Raw genomic sequence first — 24,037 nt, 5'->3', positions numbered from 1 at the left:
CCTCTGTAAGAAAAAGACAGTAATTTGTCCTGCTGCTTATCTTCTGTTTATTTATCTGGTACCTCAGATTGTGAGGGGAGACCTATTTTTTGGTGATGAAAAAGGACTATATTGAAGAAGGCCAAAAAAGGGGAAAATGCAGGTTTCTTTCTACCTAGTGCACTACTGAATCACAGCAGCTGAGTCATATTCCCAGCATTATTTAGAATTAGATTCAAGATGATTCGCTTATTCTGCCAGTGGCTGTCATATGGGAGCAAGTGCATCCATCTTTCTTTCCCGTTACAGTTTAAATAAAGACCCCTACTGCTTTCTTTTCTTTGACCCTCATCCACAATCTAATAAACTATTCCACCAGTGAAAGAAAAATATGCCAAGGTAAGGCAACACGACTCATCTCTCCACAGAGGAATGTGAGGAAGGGAAAAATGCCATCACTGCACAGAGACATGCCAAGATCCTAAACAGACCTAATGCACAATCCTGTTCTCCATCTCACAGGCTCTGGTGCAGGCACACCTTTCTTATCATGCTGAGCAAGTCACTCATGAACCTGGTTTGTCCCTCTTTGACTATCCTTGATCTCATCTCCTCTTCAGCAGAATCTTCTTGGGATGTGGGAAGTGCAGAATTCCAGTTTTCAGCAAATGCATTCATTCTCAAAACATTCTCATCACTTATAAAGAAGTAGAACAGGTCAAGATGAATAATGTTTTTAATTTCTGTATGTTCTCTATCTGCAGATTTATCCTAATTATTTGTGAAGGAGGACAGAATTCTAGGCTGGAAGATGATTAACCTCCTTGCAAAGCACTCAGCAACATATTTATGATTTGTGTGGCACATTAGTGATTTAATTTCTATGAAATATGCATCCCAAAACTTGGACCATTTCATGCACAGCTATTTTCAAAGAAGCACTAAACCTGACTGCATTTTTTCTAGGCAAACAGCTGTTTTTCTGGTATTTTCAATCTTGTCATATTTATCTATGTAAGTGATAAAGTTAAACTGCCTAACACTTTGTGAAAAATTCAGCAGCAATTTATCCTTAGCATATGCTTGTCATTTTTTGCAGTGAAAGTTTTTCCAGTGTTACTGGCTCCCTTGGACTAGCTCTTAAGATTTTTTATCTCTGTATCTTTTCCTGGTACAAAAAATAAAAAGCTTTGGAAAAGAAAGGTTAAGAAGCTGAGATGACAAAATAGACACAGTAATTCAGTTAAGAAAGAAGACTTCATTTCTTACCAAATTCTTCTTCTCCATCCTGGTCATCTATTAATCCTACTGAGACTCCCAAATCCATGCACTTCTTGCTATGTGCCTTTGACTTCATATGCTTCGTTAAATTTCCTTAAGAAAAAATAATAAAAATTATCTGCTCTGTGAGTACACAAATGTCTACAAATATATGCTCTAAATGTCCATCTCTTCTTCAGGTACATTTATAACAACCGTACAATTTGATTTCACACTTGCTAGAACCTTGTCCCTCAATGCAAGCTGTCAAGGGCTGCAGCAGATTCACCATCCTGAATGCTACCAGCTTGCTGGCAACATTTCAGAAAGCTTTTTATTGAGATAAAATAGAAGAGGACGGAAATTCTAAATGATCATGTATTTTGTACTGGTGTAAGAGATGCCTCCTTTGTTTTTGGCGAAGTATAAAAAGGAGTGATTCAGTATTCAAAGTCATGTTGACAGAATACTATCCCATGAAACTGAAGTTCATATCTTGCAGCTCTTGTAGTATTTGATGAATTCTATTTTTAGTGTAAACATTTTCAATGCCAACTTAAGCAAACATGTTAATTCTATTCAAAATCATAGCATGAACATATCTGATTTGAATCTCAAAAGTGAATGTGTAGCTGAGAGGCCCCACAGGCTGCCCTCTTCTTCTTTAAAAAGAAAATATAGTAAATATCATCAAGAAATGGCTGAGTGGCTCAGATCTGTAAATGATGGTATTTATGAAATGCATGTTACTAGAAGAAACTGTCCACCTTAAACTTCACAAAAGTATTTATTTGAGGTATTTAAATAGGAAAAATTAAAGTGTAATGCTGATTCTTCTATGGTTATGGAGTACTTTATTTCTGCTTTGAAATGAAGCTGGTAACTCACCCCAAATGTTGAAATAATTGATGTGAATATATTGACTCACAAATAGCAAATTTTCAAGTTTTTGCACACTTCATGAAGCGGCTGGCTACACTGTCCTGTCATGAAGAGTGGCTTACCAAACATCCAACACCCATCTGTGTGACCATCTGTATGTCAGCAGTAATGGCAAGAGCCAGGCAGAGCAAACACAGAAGAGGATGTGAATACAAGTATCTGCTACAACTGAAACCAGGGAGGACTTCACACAGGCAGAACTTAATTACTTGAACTTGGCCAGCCCACCTCCACTGCAAAAACCACAATGAGGATTTACTGGATTTGCACATCAGCATTTCATCGTAAAGGCAATATGATGACCCACCCAAGTGATGAGTTTTGACACATCTGAAGGCTACTTTGTGCAGCACTGACTTACTACTTGTAAGTTTTCCACCCAACTGCTGAGTAGTGTCAAACCCACTAAAAACACAAATGTTCCTGAGGTTACAGCTGGGGGTGGGGATTGTTGCTAAATGATGCTCAAAGCCAAGAAAAATTTTACTGCTTAGAATTGTTTTTTCTGAAATTATTTTGGCTGTGAATTTCTCCTGTCCGTTTCACTTGAGTCCTGTTTAATATACTGCCTGTATAAAATGGGATGCATTTAAGTATCTAAAGGTCAGGCTTTAAACAGTAGACGCCCAATTCTAGAACTTAGAAGGTCAATAGGAAAGCAAACCTTTGTCCTTCAAGGGTAAAAAAAAAAAAAAAGAATTTCAATTTAGTAATTTCATAGAGGACAATTTCTTTCCTAGAGCAACTGGTTGAGTGCCAATTTGAGTACAATATACGTCCATCTCCTACCTCCAAAAGACACTGTAAGGGACTGTAAAGGACTGTGTACCGTCTCTGTCTAGAATGAAGAGCTAACCAATCACTTGTCTTCACCTAACTTTCATCAGACTCTCATGATTTCCCTCTTCCACTCCAATTTCTCATCCACTGTGATATGCCAGGCAGTTCATTCATATGAAGATGCGATCATATGAATAAATATACAGAAGACGAAGGAAAAGCAGGAAATAAGAAATTACAAATATTTGAAGCATTAGACAATAAAACTCCACAGAAAGGGAACCTCTTTAGCTCATGAACAGCCAACTGTGAGAAGAAAAGAATACTACTTTAAAGCAGAAAGAAAAAGAGGGAAAAATATACCCAATAAAGTTAGCCTTACCTTTAGTTTTGAAGGAAAAGTTGCAGTAATTGCAGTGGTAAGGACGGACATCGGTGTGTGTGCGAATGTGCTTCCTCAGCATGCTGGGCTTCTTGCAACGTATTCCACATTCCTCACAGATATACTTCCCTCTCCCCCTCCCTCTCACATACACATAGTCTTCATTTGACTTGTACCTAGTAACAGTACCATAAGAGTAAGGCAATCAGTTCTAATGGAAAAATAGTCCAGCTAGAAACTCTCATCTACCAAAATTTTTAAAATAATACATTAGATGAACATCAATGATTGACAAAACTAATGACACTCTTCTTCTGCTCACTCGTGCATGTATTTGTTATATTCATATCTATATTTATCACTAGCTAGTCATAGACTTGTTTAAGAATAGAAGCTAATCTTTTTTAATAAAGGTACTGTTGATACTTAGCATTTAAAGATTTCAAATTTCCTCCTAGCTGCACAGGAAGATATCTTTTAAAGGTGTCAGTTCTTGGAAGCAGGTTTGAGCACCATGAGGGAGCTTTAAAAGAGCTTCTTTGAGGCTCTGCCTTGTGCAGAAAAGGAGTAACATTAGTTACAATGATGGGAAAGTCTTTAAAATTCCCTGTCAACGTCCCCTGGACTCTACCTATGGGGACTGTCTCTAGATGGAAAAAGTCAATCAGATTCAATTACGCCCTTCATACTTCCACTCAAGGATGCCAAATGTTGTGTTTAGCTTTTTTGCTCTGGTCCTTGAAACATCTGGATCTGAGCAGAGACACAGCAATATTTTACCTGGGCAGCTGGTAATGATTTAACTGCTGGCCTAGACTAGATTCAAATTGGGAATCAGTAACAAAAGCCCTACCCCTGACCATCGAGACTAATCAAATATGCACTATTCGTGCTACAAAATTTTACAGGTGTCACTGGCACTTTTCTATTTAAAAATCTGTTTTGTAAGATGTTTTACCTAGTGCAACACTGCGGCTAAAGCAACTGTTATTTATATCAGGCATCAGATTTAAAGTATTATGGTGTAGGGAGGAAAGCTCTCAGTAAATATTTCTGTGGCACTTTTCAAATCAGAGCTCTCCAGCCTGCGTATGCCACAGCAAGGTGCCAGACAGAGATGGCACCGCAGCCTGCTGCTTAGCCCTGGACTATTTCCTCTCCAGCTACAGTTATACAACCTTGCTGCAGAACAGGTATTATTTATCATGTGAGAGAAACACAGGAAGAGAATTTACATCTCTGGCTGTATCTAGCTGCCTTTAGCACTGATTAATGCTCATTCCCCGGGAAAAAAAATGAATCGCACTGCCTACTGTTCTTTATTTTATTACCCCTTCTCATAACTCTCACAGCTCTATGCTACTGATGACTCTCCATTTTTCTTGGAAACATAAACCAACATCCACAGACCACAATATGGGAACTGCTGTTTAAAATAAATCAATCAGGAAGCAGCATCTCTGCAAAGTCTAGATTCTAGGAAAAAATATCTTTCCAGTGATATCTAGTATACAAGGTACAATACTTGCCCTCCATCAAATATTTTAACTCTTCTTGGTACAGTTTTGATAAAGGAGTTTTCTTTATCATGCTCAGTGCTTGATTCAGAGTTTTCCTTATTGCTGAATTCAGTTGGAGTCAATTTTTTCCTATTTAATGCTCTCTGAAAGAAAAAGATATGCTTATCATTAAAATTAGTGTCTTTCATATGCTATTCAAACATTCAAATTATGGTGAATAAAATCATCATAAAAGCCACAATTCTAATAATTGGTTTTTAAAACTGTTGCAATACATGAAACAAAAAATATCTTTTGCTAAATTTCTCCTCTACTATGCATTGCCTGTTTGTGGACTGCTAAATCTATACAGAGATTATTGCCCAGTAGGAAACCAGGAATGCTTTGAGTCTGAAGTAGGCTATTCCTTTTCCTTGCTCTGGTTAGATGAAGGTGATGTTTTTTAGTTCACAAATAGCCTTCAGATGTGTACAATCAAACTGAAATGCTTCCTGAACAGCAGCAAGTGGACCAACATGTCTGCTGACTCAGGACAAAGCAATGCCTCACGGCTGGCAGGAGCTGCCTGCTCATGGCACAGAAGAGAGGAGAAGCGGGGGAAGGAGGGGCGTACCTAGGGAGGTTATTCTCAGGTAATGTTTCTGAGTGCTAATATTTTTCAAGAACTACAGATCTTTTGGTCTGGAGACTGACTATTTCCCATCAGGTGAGGTTATTAACAGGGGTTCCAGAACCCTTCCAAAGCAAGACTGTCATTTGCCAGACCAAATTACAAGAAAAAGCATACAGTTGTCTAGCAGCACAAGATTATATTTCTTCATTTTCCCTGATTATTAGTCAAGGAACTTTTTTTTTTGTTTGTTTTAAGAAGGATGAGTTCCCCCAACATTTGCCAATTAAAATCTACTCCTTCCAACTCTACGATATTTACAAAATGGGCAACAATGAAGGAACAATCCAATTAGCCAGCAATTATTATTGCCATATTTATAAACTGTTCTACCCACGTAGCTGGCATATTTACCTCATTTGCTCATATTGATAAGTGAATAAAATGATGAGGAAAAAAGAAGTCTGGCCTTATGTTTTTCACTCATTATAAAATTTAATGCTGTAAGCTTGTGAATTCTTGGCAAGAGGAATGACTTCATTGGCGGGCTTGAAATAACTGACCAGTTATGCTGGTTATTACATACATTGAAGGGTGACATCATTCTGGCACCTGGTCCTTGCCCATTGTCCTTCATGACATTGCCTTCACTTCTAAGTCCCACATGATAAGGTCTAAACACAGATCAGAGGAAAAGCATCTTCCTGTTCAATTGAAAGCCCCAGGATGCTGCACATGCACAAGCACTTCCCCAATCCGTACGCCCTCATGCAGCCCTCTGGATTGATTCAGGTTGCATTTTCAAATGTCTGAGCACTTCTACCAAAACACACATGACAACTCTGCCTGTGTGAAGGAAAAAAGGAATTTCACCCTGCATGTTTTAACAGCACTTATACAAGGTGAAAGGAGATGATGCTCTGGATGAGAAATACCAGAAGTGAAGCCTGCTCCAACAATTGCAACTCAGCCATTCAGCAGTTCCTATACACTACCTGGCACATGAACTGCTTTTGTTTCCACTGCAAACAAAGAGTAACAAGGTGACATTTGTAGCTTAACAGGAAGAGAGCTGTGGAAAATACAAAATACACACAATAAACCAACCACATAAATATTCCCAGCAGGTGAAATAATGCAATCTTTAAGGGCCTGATCTTTCAATACTATATACCAATTATTTTTTTCCAGATTTAATTTTAAGTTGTGAAAAGACAAAGGAAAAAGAAAGTTTACAGAAGTCTTACACCCACGTTTTTATCCAAACTATGATGAAAAAGTTGTATATTCACAAAAGCACTAAGAATGCAAAAACTGTCATGAAACCAAGTATGTCTGATGCTCCTAGTAGCCATGCTTTTTTTAAAAACATGTGTCTATGTATAGATATAAGACAGACCAGCTTATGAGTTAAAATTATTTACCTCCCCAATGTACTTTAGTTTACTGGTTATTTGCTACTTGAGGAAATTTTGTCTTGGACATGCAAAATGCTGATATCAGAGTAACAGAAACATTCAGTTTCTGTCACAGAAATCTACAGAAATGCTCATTGACAATGAAAAAAGCAGCCTGTTTAGCTTTTCCTGAAAAATTTGAAATTGATGATGAAAATGACTTGGGCCCTCTGTACATTTTAAGAAGTAACTAGTCTCTAAAGAGTACAGGTTTCTTGTGTGGAAATCATTTAATGCATCTCACCTGACATCCCCCCTAACTGAAACTGGTGGAAAGGGCAGAAAAACAGCAGTGCTGTAAAATGTTTCCCCCTGTAATTACTTCTACCTTCTGGTTCTAACAGAGAAACTTGTCTCTCTACTCCAATACAGAAAAGGACCATGATTCATTTCTACGTTATTCATTTTGCTCCAATTTCACTCCACTGTCCTCAATTACTAGCATAAAACTGAAAATAAAATTGCTCTTAGGGCTGCCTAGAGACCAGAGTTCAACAGATACTCCTGGTACTTTACAACATCTTTTGGAAAAAAAACATGCTCGCAGCCTTAATCATCAAAGTTATAAATTTCAGATTAGAATATTTATTAAACATTTTTCCCACTGGCACATAGCCACTTGGGGAAAATTTTTTTTATATTTTTAACTTTTACTAGTTTACACATGAAAATCTTCTGCATTTAACTACTTTCCAGTGGTGAGCTGGACTGTTGTGGCATATCATCCAAGAAAGGAAAGCCTTCCACAGTTAGAAGAAACTTTCCATTCTTCAGCCTATCCTTGCTCAAAAATCATCACCCTGGAATATTGCACACACTACTAATTCACTTTAGAGAGAAGAACCAAGATCAATGTGGAGGCTTGAGAAAGAACTTCTGATATAACACCAGTGAATTAAAGTGAGGAAAACTGGTGAAAAGTAGTAATAAATGGAACAATAAAATGAGGAAGGGAGATAAAATAAGCCTTTTCCATGCAGGTGAAACCTGTTACATTTTAACATGCTGCGCTCATTCCAGGAGCTTCTTTCACAATAACATTTTGTGGTTTGTTTTCTGAATCACTGGAACGTGGCAACTTCACCTATTGCCTCTGAGCAGTGAATTGTGAAGAGTAAACAAAGTCCCAGGGTTCCTTTTTGTTTGCATTTTGTTCACATTTTGTTCATGTATATCTTCCTTTCCCATGGTATCTATTGTTGAAAGAACTGCCTTTTTCTGTGACAGTGATTAGTAGCGGTTATGCAGCAGCACAAGGTGTCTGTAAACATGGTTTAGTTCTGGGGACAAACCCAGAACAGTTCAGCAAGTTGCTTTATCTCAGTGAGAAGATCAGCAGTTATAGCCCCACGAGCAGAATACGCCAAATTAGTCTGGAAAGGACTACGGTTCTAAGAGAGGAGGTGAGATGTAACAATACTGCATTATTATTATTATTTGTAAATTGGATTGTGGTAGCACCTAAAGCTCTCTGTCAGATCAAGGTTAAAATGTGTAAACCACTTGAGCAAACACAACCTCCAACACCTGCAATCCAAATAATGATTCCCCAAGGAACTCAGAACCCTGCAAAGCAGGAAATCAACCACTTTTTTTTTTTTTTTTTTTTTTTTAAGAATTAGTTTTTTTTTGTTTGTGGGGTTTTTTTTTGTGGGTGGTTTTTTTTTTTTTTTTTATTTTTTTTTTTTTTTTTTGTTTTGTTTTGTTTTGTTTTGTTTTGGTTTGATTGTTTGTTTATTTTTGTTTTTTTTTCTAATGGAATATTAATTTCCAAAACGAACTCCAATATTTTCCATCCTCAGACTCCGACCAAAAAAAAAAGCCCTAGTGGAATTACTGGACCTGAGCTGAGGAATTCCAGTTTTTGCTTTTTTAAAACATGACTTCTGTGAGGAAGTTTCTGAGTTGGCATCAGCTATTCCATTACCAGGTCTAACTGGAGACTGGTAACACAGAGGAATATTGTAATGGCAGCATCATTCTGGAAAACAGCTGAAATCCTGCTGCCTAAATCGTCAGAAAGGAAAGCAAACTCCAGAAGTATTAGAAAAACCTATCAGGCCTTTGAAATTTTTAACTTCTGCCATGGTACACCTTGCTCATATGATCTGAGGTGCCAATTAAACTTTAATTGGTGCCATTTGCTGCACTTTTTTCCTTAGTAATGGCTCTGAGCAATGGTAAATCAGCCCAAGCAGAGATTAAAAACTCTTAATTTCCATCACGCTCATGTGCTTCATTCAAAACGTCAGCAAGAAAGACTGAAGAAAGATTAGTAACTGTGTTTCTTTTGTAGCAGAAGCACTGTAAATGTACCTGACAGCTGCCTATTACAGCATTTAAGCACTCCTGGAGTGTTTTAAAACGGTGCTGTCAAAATATTTTTTCAAAACATTATTATCCATTATTTGTATTCTAAACAGAATTTGTTTGTACAGAAAATCTGTTTTTCAAGAGGCATACCATTGCTTTGCTATCACAGAATTTCTTCTGTGATAGACTATTCTTCAAAAATAAAACAAACATGACTCAATGACACAAGGATGTGAGACTTGCCTTAGAAAGACTTGCTCAACTATATACAATGAAGAAAGCTAAACATTTGTTTCCTTTTTTTTTTTTTTTTTTTTTTAAATTTAGTACTATTTAAGTGCAACATCCCCAAATGTATGAGGGAGCAGACTGAAAAAAAAAAGGTAGTAGGAGTTTAAACCAAGGCAGCACACCACGCTAACATGGAACCAACAATTAGATTCAACTATAGCACTAAAACAAAATCCGCAGCCTGTATGTATTCTATGCAGGAAACATTATGGATAAAGTTTTGAACTCAAATATAAATGTTAGCAACTCTCCCATTGATTTCAGTAGGACCAGGTTTAACTCCACGGCCCTTTTGGCCTTAAAGGTTTCAGCTATATCTCCACAACTCACTCTGTAATTCTGAAACTACTCCTTTCTATCACACAGTTTCTCATCCTATTGCTTTTCTCTCCACCGACAATGTTGTATCTTAGCAAAACATTTTGCAGACACAAGAAACAGCAGCAGTTCCTGTCCCTCAATACAAATAGGGGTCTTTTCCCAAGGCTGTGGAATGTGTCCTCTAGAGTGACTGTTGGCCTATAGACCCCTGAGTCCCAATGTCTGGCACGTTTTGCTGATGGCAGTAGGATGAGTTACAGTCACTTTCACCCCCTTGCCAAACCATTCCCATGCCCTGAAGGACTGTGGAGAAAGGAAGGTCTGTGGCTTCGCTGATGCCCCATTTTTGCCGATGCCCCGTTTTTGCCAGCTCCAATGTGTTGGGCACCAAGGACACGGCGTATGCAGTGCAGAGCAAGGGAAAGCACAAAACCCTGCTGCAACTTCAGTAGATGGGACAATAAAATCCGCTACTGGGTCCATTACAGAGACACAGATATGTGCTGCCACAATGTGGGGCTGAGCCACCTTCACCCACACACAGCAGTGGTTCAATCGCTAAGGAAAACAAAATCCAGTCTAAACCAAACAGCTTTGGTCCTGTCCATAACAAAACTGTCCAGCAAGTAAAATCTTGATCACATCTGTGAAGCCCCAGAACAGGTAAGGATATAACAAGAGACTATTTTGCTCTGTCACTTTGGAGTCTGGAATGATGTGATTTTTTATGTGGGTCACAACCTTTGCCTAGATTACATTCCTCGGCATAAGATTTAATGTTATCTTTGGAGCCATATCAATTCAAGAAGTTATCAGTGGTTTTATGTTAATTTTGTTTAAACCTTGCTACTTCTGTTATTATTTCACGCCACTGATTAATCTAGGTGGGATAAAGGGGAATGGTATACTGTTCCTCTAACAATTAGATAATCAGTGATGGTGAAAACTGTTTGCATGGTGTATCCATGGACACCTGTTCAAGCTGAGCACTCTTCTGAAGCAGAAAATACCCTTATTGTTATTTCCTAAGCTGACTTTTAAGGCAAAATATGCAATTATGGCCTTAAATTAATTTAAGTTAGAAGTGTTTAAAATAATAATTCAATAATAATAACAGACTTACTTTGTTCTACCCTTTGCATGACAGAAAAAATAGCCAAACACATTCCTGCCACAATAAACACTCAATACACGGATTTAAACCCAGGAACTAATTTCCATTAAAAAATGACAAATCCTTGTGAACGGTTTTCTTAATTGAATTACTTAAGATCTTTTTAGCAGTTTGGTCCAGCATAATTAGAATAATAAATAAGCACATATATGGTATGTGTCAGGCATATTACGCATGATTTTCAAAGCAAATCCTCTGTAAATGATCAGTGTACATCAAACATAGCTTAAGTACCTTGGTCAAGCTGTTCTTCCACTTGCTTGAATAGACCAATACATCAGATCTGGGGTGCGTAGTTCTTGCTAGAGTGTACAGTGGTTTTTCAACTTTTTGTTTGGAATTGAGGAGGGAGAGAGCCACCTTTGTCGACAAACCGAGTGGATTTGGATTGTTGGGACTAATGGTCCATGTAGAATAGGCAGAGATTTTTTGATCATTTTGCAGCAGATGCAATGGTTTCCTCTTCATGAGGTAACACCAGGTAAAATTCGTTGTGGTCTTGAGGCTTGGAAATGACAACCTCTGCATTTCTCCTGCATTGATCACAGCCAGTGTTGCTACAGGCTTTGCTTGGCCCGGGCTGCTGATGTGGGTGCTCTCTTCACTGTTACTCGGGGACCTTCTTTCTTGGCTGCTACCTACAGCCTTGAGAATAGAACTCTGGCTATTCACTGGAGACAGTTCAGAAGATTTCCTAACTACAAACACCGGTGATGTGAAAGCTTTAAGGTCTTCGGATTCTGGTGACTTCTTTAGGGTTTCTGAAACCCCAGTGTCAGATGACTGACGGTCAGGCAGGTCTGAAGTACCGGCCTTGATGCCTTTTTCATGCTGTGTAACAACATCAGGATCCAAGAGGTGATTTTCAAGAGGCTCTGTGGTGCAAACCTGTCTTACCAAAACTGGTTTCTTCTGCTTACTAGTGGTGTCATTAGATCTAACATTGACTGAATGCAATGGTCTAGCATCCGTCATACAAGCAGCTCCACTCTCATCTTTAACACGTTTCTGTTGTTTTTCCATGGCAATATCTAAACTGTTTGCTGGGGAAAGCATTCGTTTACTTGAAGCTGTAACTTCTGGTTGAGGGAAGAGTCCGCTAACTGGCACTTTCTGAATGATGTTCAAAGAGCTTGACAAAGGTGAATTTCTGGTTCCACTTTCTGGTGGTGAATTTTCAAATTCAAATGAATTTGGCGAAGTCCTCTGATGATCTTTGTGAGATTTTGGCAGCTCAGTTTTGCCTTCAAGCGTTGGCACTGTCACAACATTTGTTTTGCTGACAGACTGATTTCCCTGATCCTGCGTCACTAAAATGTGAGGCAGGGGTGTCACAGTTGCGAAGCCATAGGATGGCATACTGCTCTGAATACGGACGGGAACCACAAAAGGAGGAATCTGATGTACCTGACTACTGCAGTTATTAGGAACAATTTCCTTTAGAGGAGGCACAGAGTATGGATTAGACATGTGAGAGAGTTTTGTCTGCACTTCAAAGGAAGATGCATTCTGGTCCACCCCAACTTGACTCAGACCAGTCTGAGTTGATAAAGCATTTTTTAGCAATTTAGAAGAGTATGGCTGACCTATATGTAATGTTTTAACTTTAAGTTGATACTTTGGAGCAAAACAGTCCTTTTTTTCATCAGGCTGACAAGAAAGTGAGTTTGTGCTTGCTTGCTCCCCTTGGGCCGATGTTTTAGTAGATGGCTGGGAAGGCTGATGAGTCAAGGATGGCTGGCCTTGATTATTCAACATGGGATCTAGAGGTTGCTGAGCTGAAGAAGACAGGCTAACAGGATTACAATTTTGAATTGCTGAATGAGGCCTGGAATTAGTCTGTGAATGCTGAGTACTTGAAGGAAACTCCACCGAGGATTTGCCAGAGGTCTGCAGCCTGTGCAATGGCACTGTGGGCACATCTGCAGCATGAGCTGCCTGCAATGAAGAAGTTGATTTCACTTGAGGCGGTTGATTTTCTGGAGTAATATTTAAAGATATTTGTCTTACAAATGGCCCCCTCCTCCTTTCTAGCAGAGGCACATGTCCAGCAGCTCCATTTGCAGATGACACTTTTGGAGTGGCTACCTCTACAAGTGGGAGAGGTTTTGATGGAGACATGCTTCCGCAGTCAAAAGACTTACTCCTGTAGTCCACAGCTTCCATCGAGGGCTGCGTGCAGCTGATTTGCTCTGAGGCAGCACGTCTCATTTCCCGGTAATGAGGTCCAGGCACTGCCAGTGCATGTGAGCCAGCAGGAATCATGAGGAATTCTGAAGACTTACTAACAGGCTCTGCTTTGGAAGGGTTCTCAGCCTTTAAAGTTTCATCTTTATCAAGTGAAGTTGAGAAACTGGAGGCATGAGACAAGCTACTCTCCCGACTTAGGCTTCTGGAAAGTGTGGAGTCAACACTTGATTCAGCAGATGAATGTTCTATTTCAGCCAACCGAATTCTCTTCTTCTTCGGTGGAAGCTTTTCTGTTGGCAATTTTGACAGCGTTTCACTGCGTTGTGGCCAGTTAAACCTTTCTGTCTTTTCTGGGTCAATGCATTGGTTTTCTTGCTCTCTGTCTGGTTCTTCTGTGACCAGTATTTCAGGAACCTGGATGTTATGCTGGCGAACGAGTCTTGATGGCTGAAGTGGTGCACTTCTCTCATTAGAAACTAACTGGCTTCCCTGAACTTCCCCTCTAGGCGGTTCTGATGACAAGGGTTGGTGACGCTGGGGACTGCTTAGATGAGGGAGTCTGTCTTCTTGGATTACAACTGTATTCAAAGAGCGGTGCTTTGCTGCCTTGTTGGGTTCTTGAGAAGAAACTGGTGATACTCTTTCAAACGACTCTGATTTCTCAAATGAGCTATTTCTGCTTAGTGAATTTGTGTGCTGTATTACTGAAATGCCAGTGCCTTGTCTTTTCAACTCCGCCTTTTCTTGCACAGCTGAACTTGCCTGCTTTTCAATGAGTGGAGCCATCTTTGGCTCAGTAGTCTGATCTGTACCACGAGCCACAAGCTGAATTTGGGAATTCTGAAGCAGAAGTTTGCTTGGTTGTTGTGGTCCTACCACGGTTGTGGTGCTGTGTTTTGACAGACTGGAAGAATTTGCTGGCTTGCTTTGGCCTTCTGTGTTCTTTGATGGTATGCTTGTATCATTTTGCTGTGGGTCGTCATCATCACCAACACTTTTCATTTTCCTTCTTTTCCTTATCTGGGATGTCTGCTCCCAGACACCAGTTGAAGTTGTGACTCTGTAGTGTAGAATTTGAGGCTGTGTACTGTTTGGAGCAGTTTTGTGCTCAGGCTCTCGAACTGCTGCTTTAGTTTTAGGTCCATGCAACTCTGAACAATAAAATTTCTTGTGGTTTTCAAAATTTTCCAGTTTTCTATATCTGTTCCTGCAGGTTTCACATTCAAACATTGTTCCTCGCACCTGAGGGGACTTCTTTGCTTTTTCTAAATTTGATCCCTGTGCCAGGGATTTGCTCCTTTGTAATAAGGATTCATTTGACAAATTGCAACCCAGATAACTTTCTTCTACAGATCGCACTGGTCCAAGACCTTGGCTTTCACCAGTAGAAGAATCTTCTATCGCTGCCTGTCGAACCAGGGTCCGAGGATGTCCAGCTTGGTTCAGTGGAATAGCAGGTCCCGATACAAAAACGTCATCGTATAAAGAGCCAATTTTATCATCAAATGACTGGCTTCCTCGAAGAGGATGAGAGGGAGGTATAACATTAGGAGGTACTGCTGAGTAACTGGTTGTAGGCATGGAATTACTTCGTGTTATAGGTAAACAGTCAAGGGATGGTACAGAAAGAAGAAAAACTTGCTTGGATTTCTCAGTGGGTGTGAAAGGAGACTTTGGTATATCGGAACTTGAGCTAGTTCTTCTTCCCATGGGCTTTAAATCAAACTGGAAAGAATCCTTAAATATGTAGGATTTTGGTGAATCTATGCTTCCTCTTCTCGAAAGAGATGTTCTTCTTGGTTTCACACTATCTAACTGTTTGTCATCCACAACAGCTTCATTATCAGAAATCAACTTTGAGATACGCTCCTCAAGAGTTTTCGTTGCCAAGGGAGGTCGCATTTGGCCAGAGAGAATCAGATTTTTTTCGGCACAAACAGTTTGTACCACTGATGCTACCACGCCACTTGCTCGTGGCACACATGGCAGATTTTTATTTGGATCTTTCTCAGAGCTCAACAACCCCCTTACAAAAGGAGCTGGAGGGCTCATTGTTTGATCGGCACTTTCGGAACGAGAGAAATAACCGGAATCAGTACTACCCAAACTTCTAGGGCTCAAAAGACATTTTCCTTGCTGATCTTGAGAACCATCAGTTGCCTGTTGTCTCTGGAGTTGAGCATGCACTGGTCCTCCTGTAGATCCCGGCTGTTCCTCTAACAGGCCTGCTTCTACTTTCTGATGCTGCTTTATGTCATTCTCCTTGAATGAGGCTGTATGTGCTAAATTTGACTGAAGAGTTGTGACTTTAGAATCTCCTTTCTTCTGTGCTGCAGCAAGCTCAGGTGCTGGCTCTGTCACTTTTGGGCTATCAGCCCTCAATGGAGAAACATTTACAGGATGAACTACTACTTTTGGTAAAGCTGCCCTTGCTTGAGGTTCTGCATCATGTAATGAAGTGTCACCTGGTATACAGTCGGGGTTGCTTAATGGAATAGGGCTTCCTTTCTGCAGTGTTTCTGCATTTGAAATGACTTTCACTAACTGTGCAGGTTCCAGTTCTTGATCATCTTGTCTTTCATCTGCAGTGCCTTCATCTTCACTTTCACCGCTTTCTTCCACGTCTGAATGAATACTAAGTGCTTTGTCCGAGTCATGAGATAAGAAGAGGCCACCTGAATCTGGCTGTAAGACAAGTCCAAGTTTGATAGCATGTGCATGAGATTTTTTGTGCTTGTAGAGATTGCTTTTGGTTTTAAATGAAAACCCACATGTCACACAAGGATATGGTCGCTCTCCAGTATGGGATCGGATGTGCTTTTGGAGAACACTGGGCTTGGCACAGGCCCGATTGCAATACTCACACACATATTTCCCTAGCTTTTTAGGCTTCTGGTCTTTCAAGAGGTTACATATTTGTTCTACACCATGGTTTACAACTGATGCTATCTGGGCTGAGTTATACACTGGACCAATAGACAAGTGTGTTGAACTCGATGTGTTAATTGACAACGGTGAAGATGAACTAGCTACTAGTGGGTTTTGAGAAAAAACCTGAGTTACAGTGGAAGATGAGGTGTGAACGACAGACGAAGTTACTGCTATGCTGTAGATCTGCTGGAGCTTGGGGTTTTCTTGACTCTGCTGTTGCACCAGCGACCTAGTTAAACTTGGACACATAACAATCTGGTGATTTTGCTGACTGGTTTTAGTAATAAGGTCTTGTGAATGAGAAACTGATTGGCCTTGTGCTTGTCCAATCTTGGCTGTTGTTGCTACATGCACATTGTTCAACGTACACGGGTAATAGGGAGGTCCAGCTGCAAACTCCTGTTGTGACAAAGCAGACTGATTTTGGACACTTATTGTATTGGATGTGAGACTAGAAGAGGTGCTTACAGTTTTATTTGGTCTCAGTTTCTCTATCTGCATCCCGTAAGGGGGGCACTCTTGTGCTAATGTGTTCAGTTCAGGCTCCATAGCTTTTAGTAAGACATCGAATGCAGTACGCGTACATGGGGATGATGTACTGCAATCAACAAAATTAATACATTCATTACTGTCAGTCTTTGTATTACTTGATGAAGAATTTGAGGGAGGCTTCCTCTCTGCTGAGTTCAGTTGGTTTGCATCAGTATCCCCCACTGCCTGTTTACACAAATCTAAGGACTGATGCGTCAGTGAAAGCTTTGTCTGTATTGATGCCTCAGGTTTGGTTGTTTCAACACTTATCTCACTGCTAAATGCTCCCCCATTTTGTTTGGTACACTGATTTCCATTTTGCACGGGCAGGTGATCCTGTGCTGTGGCATGTTTGGAGGCATCTGGAAGAGCTTTTAGTGGTGAAGAGTCTACATTTTGCTTAACCTTGGCTTCAGCAGGGCTCCTCAAAGGCGATTTTGGTATTTTTTTAAGATGGTTTTCAGACACAATCTTTTTTCTTTTCACACCCTTAATTGCATCTTGGGTTCCTCTAGTACCAGCATCAGTGATTTCTGTTAAAACACAAAGAGAATAAAAAATATTCAGACTGGATTATGCAGTATAGTATTTATACTATTTTACCACCTCTAAGTTTCAACAGTAAGCCCTGGGGCAATAGGACTGTCTGTCTCTGCAGCCTCCAAATACTTTCAGATAAAAGTAAATGTATTTTAGTGAAGATCTACTTTGTTTTCATCTAAAATGAGCAATGCTTTCTAACTGATTCTCGAAGACATTACAAAAGTAATTCACTATAGGAAAAGCTTCAAAGGAAATGTAAGAAAAGGAAGGCTACTGAAGGAATATTTTAGCAATTCCTTTCCAGACAAGTAAAAGAAGCCTCTCTCTTGCACTAATTTAAGAATTCAAATCATTATAGGAGGAAAATGATGAACCAAGACACATATGTCATGTTTGTCACTTTTTCCATCTATATGTTCCTATAGTCAAGGAATAAACACAACTTCCTCATGGTTATATTTGAAAGAAGATTTATCATGGAAATGGCACAACCACCCACACCATCTTTCAAATACTGTATTTCAAAGCTCCAATTTACAATTTCAATAGCATTTCAGATGAGCAACTACTGTGGATGAATAAAATCAGTCACACTTAAATGACTTCCTATTTGTGTATCATGAAACAAAATAAACTAAATTTGAATTATTTAATTACTAGCTACACTTGTTGGTGATTTTAAGAAGATATGCATGCAGAGTTTCAGGGGGTTAGGGAACAGCAAATGAACTGGAGCATTATTCAGCAGAATAATTTTGTAGGAAGCACTTGTATTTGTAGACAGTCCAATTCCCTCTATAATGAAAATCACAAATAGACTGAATTTCAGTGTTGATACATAGAAACCTTTTTTTTAGTGGAAACCCAAGTTACACACCTTTGTCAGCCTCAAATGTATGATAATGTAACAGCTTTTTTTTTTTTTTTTTTTTTTTTTTTTTTTTTTTACTTTTATCCTAATGTAGACTCAGTCACAGCCACTGCCTCCCCTAGCACCACTGGTAGGACAGAAGAAGCTAAATATTAAATGGACGTAAATTAATTTTTTTAGCCTTTAACAACTCCTTCATCATGTTGTTAGTAAAACCCCTACTCGTCTGACTGCCAATATTAAAAGCAAAGAAGGAATCTGACGTGAATGTAGGGCTGATGGCTCTGGGGAGGTTCAGACATACACATTTTGGGAAGCAGCGCCGAGTAACCCCATGCAGTTTTTCCTGCATAAGTAACTCAGGAACAGAGGTTTATGTGCACTTCTAGCTGAAGAACATCCTTATGACAACGTATAAAGGGATGAAATTCTCACAGTCAACTTCACAAGGAGGCAAGTGGAGGCATCTCAGACTTCCCAGTACCCATCAACCCTATGGCCCCTTGGACTGACACAAGGAGTGTCCTCTTGCAGAAACACCAGCTGGATTTCATACTGTGGTGGGAGGAAAGCCAATGCATTGTGTGCATCTGACAAGAGATACTGTATCTGATGAATCCCAAGTGAAATTCCTGTTCTGTGTAGAGGAAATCCAGGCAATGCCTACAGCTTGTCGAGCAGAAGAGAATGCAAAGTGACCAGTAGGGGGAAAAAAGCAAAGAAGTTATATTTTCTCCATGCCAGAGCACAACCCAGCTGGGATGTGTGTCAATGCCAGACACTTAGAATTTCAAAACCTAATTTCTGCTTCTATGCCAACTTAATTATACACATATATTCAGTTAGGGTGAATGGATATTCAGATTACTCTGCAAACTGAAAGATTAAAGATTACATATCACACAATGTGCTGGTTTTGGCTGGGGTAGAGTTAACTTTCTTTACAGTGGGTAGAATGGGAATTATGGAGTCTTGGCTGCTGGCTGGGGTGAAACCACAGCACACATAATTCATTGCAAATGTGGAAGCTCTGCAGAACCTGACCCATTCCTCTCCCAGCCCTACTAAAGAAAGTTTTCCTATGAAGAGTTAGAGTCTCTTCTGCCACATTCAGCAGTCCCATGAAAGAGATGCTTGAATCCCTTTCCAGAACTACTGGCTCCAAATCCTAGTTCTGGTAACTCTCTGCTCCTCTTGGGCATCCAGAAAGAAATTTCTGCAGTAGTTGTTCATTTAACCTTTAAACAAACTTTGGATTTGTTGCTGTATCATCAAAACCTATTCCTATTAGGCTGGATGTAACATATTCAAAGCCAAGCAGTCTTCCATCACAATGTTTTGTACATTCCATTGCTTCACAATTTAGTAGTGACTTACACTAATAAGTTATCATTCATATTATTAAGGGTGAATTCTTTACAATTCATCATCTACTGCAATTGTTTTTTCTTCAATAACAAGAAAAAACACCTTTATACGAATCAAAGAGAAAATAACAAGGTAATTATATAAAAGTGTGCTTTTAGCCATGGTTTGGTGATCTCTCTGAAACATGGCCACGTTAATTGCGCATAAGTGATTTGGTTCCTTTTATGCACACACTGTAGCTTTTGTGCTGTCACAATCACGCCTCCACACCGATCACACTGCCGATGTTTGTACCAGAGCGCTAAGGGAAGAGCTGGGCAGATTACACTGCTAGGAAAGTAAGAGTGCCCTGAATTGCAAGCATCCAAGCAAATGTACACAAAAAAGACTAAATTGTTTCATAGTTCAGCAGTTGAGCAATCAAATGATGTGGTGCTTCCTGATATATTGGAATATTCAAAGCTACTCTTTCTGGGTTTCGACCATACAGTGCCAAAGAACAAGAATACTCAGCCTGCACAATGTACCAGTGAACACAGCTGAAAGATATAATGTGGCTCACAAAAGCCTTAAAAGAAGTAAATATGTAACTCTATCAATCAAGCAATTAAAAAGATTGAATCACTTTGAATAACAAGATCAGAATTTTCCATAATCTCACTGCTTTACTTTTAAAAATGCTGTTCAACACATGCCGAAGTATAAAAATTGTTTGAGAAGTTGAAAAGAAAAGAAAAAAGAATAAAGGCAAGTAATGCATTGCATTACATATAGAAAAAGGGTTTTTTTCAGTCTTCACTATAATTGTGCTGCTTCTATACCAATAAAATTCCAGTCTAAAGAAATCTTGAGAACTAAGATGGAGTCACAGAATTGCTTCAGTGTATCCGTCTATGGAATCTTGTCAATGTACTTACTTGACAATGACTTCACATGGCTTAAAAATTGTTTAAATCCTGTCTTCTACCCTACTCCTGGGTAATTTAGAAATCTTTATTATTATTCTTAATGGAAATATTCACCTTATGTTTGCTAACAACCAAATTTCTGGCATATCTAGAGAAAACAAAAGGGTGTACCAACAACTTTGTTTCATCTATTTTCAGGCTGTCATTCTTTTTGCATAAGTCTTTGCTCCATATTCCCTGTTTATGTTGCAGATATTCCACTGCACGTTTCTTAATCTACAGCTACATGATTGCACAAAGGTCAACTGCACCAATATTTCCAGAGAATCAACAAAACTGGCAGAAAGCATCAGTCCCCAAATGCTAGACTCCTCTGCCTTGCAATTTTCAGGAGTGTGATGACTTGCCAGGGCCATCTGAGTACCCACATCCACAAACTGACACTGAACAAAAAGAATGTAAAAACATCCTCATGTGGAAAAAAATAATTAAGTTGATCTGCTTTTCTTTCTCTCCCTGCCATGCCATGTGTTCTGCTCACCCCCTCGGCAGTCACCCAGCTATTCTCATCATTCAGTGGTAATTCCCCTTTTCCTCTGGTGGTGAAGTGGTATTTTTGAGAACTGCTGTCACCTCAATCAGATGTCTAAAAAGAATTTTTCTCATAAGCTGAATTACATCAAATAGGATTAAGTTACTGTCCTGGTTTAGGGCAAATTTGGGAGAAAACCCCTGAATGGGATCCCTCCTGGGAGCAAACCCAAATGGCCCCACCCTCAAACCGGTCCAGTAAAGAACTTCCTCAGAGAAAATTGGAAAAAACCTATTTTACTTAACAAACAAAGTGCCCACAAGTACCAAGAATGAATAACATGAAACAATAAAAGCTTTTGCTCTGGAGTGAGATGGTAAATTGAGAAAGTTCTTGCCATGGATGTAGCTTGGCTCTCTCAGTCTCTCATCAGTCCCAGTCTCTCAGACGCTGCTGGAAAATGCCGAGGTCCAGACCCCAGTGGGCCACAGGTGCAGCCCCCAGTGCTCCCCTGGCTTTTCAGTCCAGAGCAGGTTTAAACAGTTCCAAGAAAAAAGGGGAAAAAAAACAGTCCAGGGAACTTCTCTGCCCTAACGAGCTGAAATGAACTAAAAGCAAAAAGATCTCTGTCCTGCAGTCTCTCCAAGCCTCTGCCGAACACCCTGTCTGGAGAAGAAGAACGTGAAGGAGTCAGGCAGTTTGTTCTCAAAACAAACTCCGCGCTTCTTCTTGCTCCTTCTTTGCTTCCAGAACCAGTCTTAAAGGCACAGAACTCAATATACAGCACAAACAGAACAGACGACTGGGGATACAAGTATCATAAAGTCACCCTAGGACAGTTACCCCAGCCAGGAGAAGAGGGGACAATGCCACTGTGCTCAGCACCTCACTTTTCACATTCCAGGGACACCAGAGCATCTCTTTTGTGCTTTGCCTGGTTGGCTTTGCTCTGCCTGCTCTCAAGATTCTCCACTAATTCCTTTGCTTCAGCATGAATTCTGCACTCAAAACATGACAAGAAAAAACTGATGTTTCTAAACATGATTATGTTCACCTACAATTTTTCTGATGCACTTCGCTCTATGCACAGGAAATAGAACAAAAGAACAGATGTGATGGTGCAGATAGCAATCTGCAGAGCAACTCACACAGCAAACAAGGGAAGTTATAAGTGATCTGATTTTTTCTTCCAAAGCATTTACTGGTGAACCAGACAGTGTCTTGACAAAATGATCTCAACAGCTTTGTTTAAGTAACTCCCAGAACTGCCTTTCTCAAAGCCTACATGTTATTATAACACCCACTCTCTTTCTCTCCCTTCTAATAGAGCTTTAGGCTTGTACTTAAAGATTAAGAGGGAACCAAGGAAGGGAACCACTCCCTTCTCCCTTACTGCCATCCTGTGAACATAGAGCAAGCAACCACTATCTATCCCTACAGTCCAATGAGCACCATAATTTTCATCTCATGCACTCACTTCACATTTCAGAATTTAAAAAATCTCTATTGGCTCCCATACATATGTCCCATACTTTCAAATTCAAGTGCCTGATCTTTAGTCCCTACTCTGTACTTTGGCTCTCAGGGCACTGCAAGTAAGATAAAGTCTCTTCTGAAAGTCTTCAACTACTAATTATGTCTTAAATGAACAGCTAAGAGGTTACTCTGACACCCAACAATGCTTGTGATCCAAAGATGGAAGGGTTCCCAAAAGAGAGAGACGGTTACTAAGCATCTTATTCTGATTTAAGCGAAGCTTTACATACTCTTTAATTTTGATTTCACCAAATCAAAAGCACCCATGAATGACCTCACTAGATCTGCTTCCATGAATAAGTAAAGAACATGATTACAAAATAAAGAAATAAGTCTTGCTGGCAAATATAAGGCCACCAGAACTTACATTAAATGCAGCAAGGAATAACTAAATGTTCATTTTTAAATAAATTACCTTTTTAGCTTCATACTACTTCCCACATGCTAAGTACAGCCATAAATATTTTTCCCTAAAATTACATTTTTTCCAAACAACAAAACCTTGTTTACATAAACAACCCCCACAACTATGAAAATGTTCACAGCCAAACAAGTCAACACAAAGATTTGAACATGATTAACACAAGTGCCATGCTTAATTTTAAGTACAAATAGAATAGGATTTTAAAGTTAATCACCAACAATTTTAACAGTCTTATTTCAGGTGCCTAATTTCAGAAATTATGAAGTTGCCAGAGGGTGGTTGCTCCCTATCTCAGAGGTCAGGAGGCAAGTGACAGAACTTGGGGCACTTCAAGTCAGCAGTGGTATTTGAAAACCCCAGTCAGCAGGATTAATGTATGTTTACGTACTTTTATTACTGAGAATACCAGTCCAAGCATATCTAGAGCAGACCCTTAAAAACACTGGATTTGTATGCAAAGCACATTTTAACATGGAATAGTTGAAAAGAAAAGTAGAGAAGAACTTTGACATTCAAAGGCTAAAGAAGTATGACAGGGATTGGACCAACAACAGCAGATGATTCCATGGGGCATGGATAAAGTGAATATGGCTTCAGGATTTCACAATGTCTGTAAGCATATGATTATTTTTCTTGGTGTTTTTAACAGACAATGTTGGTATGTGACCCATCCAAGGTATTTTACTGGCTGTCAGGTAGAGGTTCCCCAATCCTCTTTCAAGGGTCATTTCACACCAAATTTTTGTACAGGAATGACTATTTTATCATCATAATTTCTCATTATTAACAAAAAAAACCCAAATATCCTATTAAAACAAGCTCCAGGGAAGGTACACCTTGTAGTATGTAGTACCTGCACCCATTTGAGTAGTGCCACTAACTCTGATGACAGCACACATTTTTGTAAAGTCAAATTAAATTTTAATGCCCCCTACCATCACACCCTGGCAAACCCACAAAATCAGTGTTTCTCAAATTCATATATTAAAAGTAATTGTGGAGAAAAATATATATTGATCTATAGACACCAAGAAATCACATCCGGTACCTCTCCCCTGAGCAAATTTTCCAAACTGAAAATTGGTATTTCATACCATCATGAAACAATTCAAGTGGGAAGGGACTTCATAAAATCTCTAGTCCGGCCTCCTGCTCAAATCAGGGTCAGCTACAG

General features: G+C 39.5%; 1 protein-coding gene across 9 annotated transcripts in view; it reads right to left on the bottom strand.

Moving 5' to 3' along the window:
• The window catches only part of HIVEP1 (HIVEP zinc finger 1), a 128,862-nt gene that overhangs the window by 21,599 nt on the left and 83,226 nt on the right, over positions 1 to 24,037 (bottom strand). For all 9 annotated transcript variants that reach the window (XR_009207712.1, XM_040058898.2, XM_040058906.2 and 6 more), the window contains 4 exons: positions 11,264 to 17,214; positions 4,873 to 5,006; positions 3,344 to 3,519; positions 1,249 to 1,353 (listed from right to left, as the gene is read on the bottom strand). Coding sequence is in view for 8 of the 9 variants with exons in the window: in XM_040058898.2 (XP_039914832.1) it covers positions 1,249 to 1,353; positions 3,344 to 3,519; positions 4,873 to 5,006; positions 11,264 to 17,214 (6,366 nt within the window). In the remaining variant the exon portion in view is untranslated. The remainder of the gene's footprint in view (positions 1 to 1,248; positions 1,354 to 3,343; positions 3,520 to 4,872; positions 5,007 to 11,263; positions 17,215 to 24,037) is intronic.

Source organism: Hirundo rustica, chromosome 1 (assembly GCF_015227805.2).
Source record: "Hirundo rustica isolate bHirRus1 chromosome 1, bHirRus1.pri.v3, whole genome shotgun sequence".
Lineage (NCBI taxonomy): Eukaryota > Metazoa > Chordata > Aves > Passeriformes > Hirundinidae > Hirundo > Hirundo rustica.
This window is presented reverse-complemented; position numbering and strand designations above follow the sequence as displayed.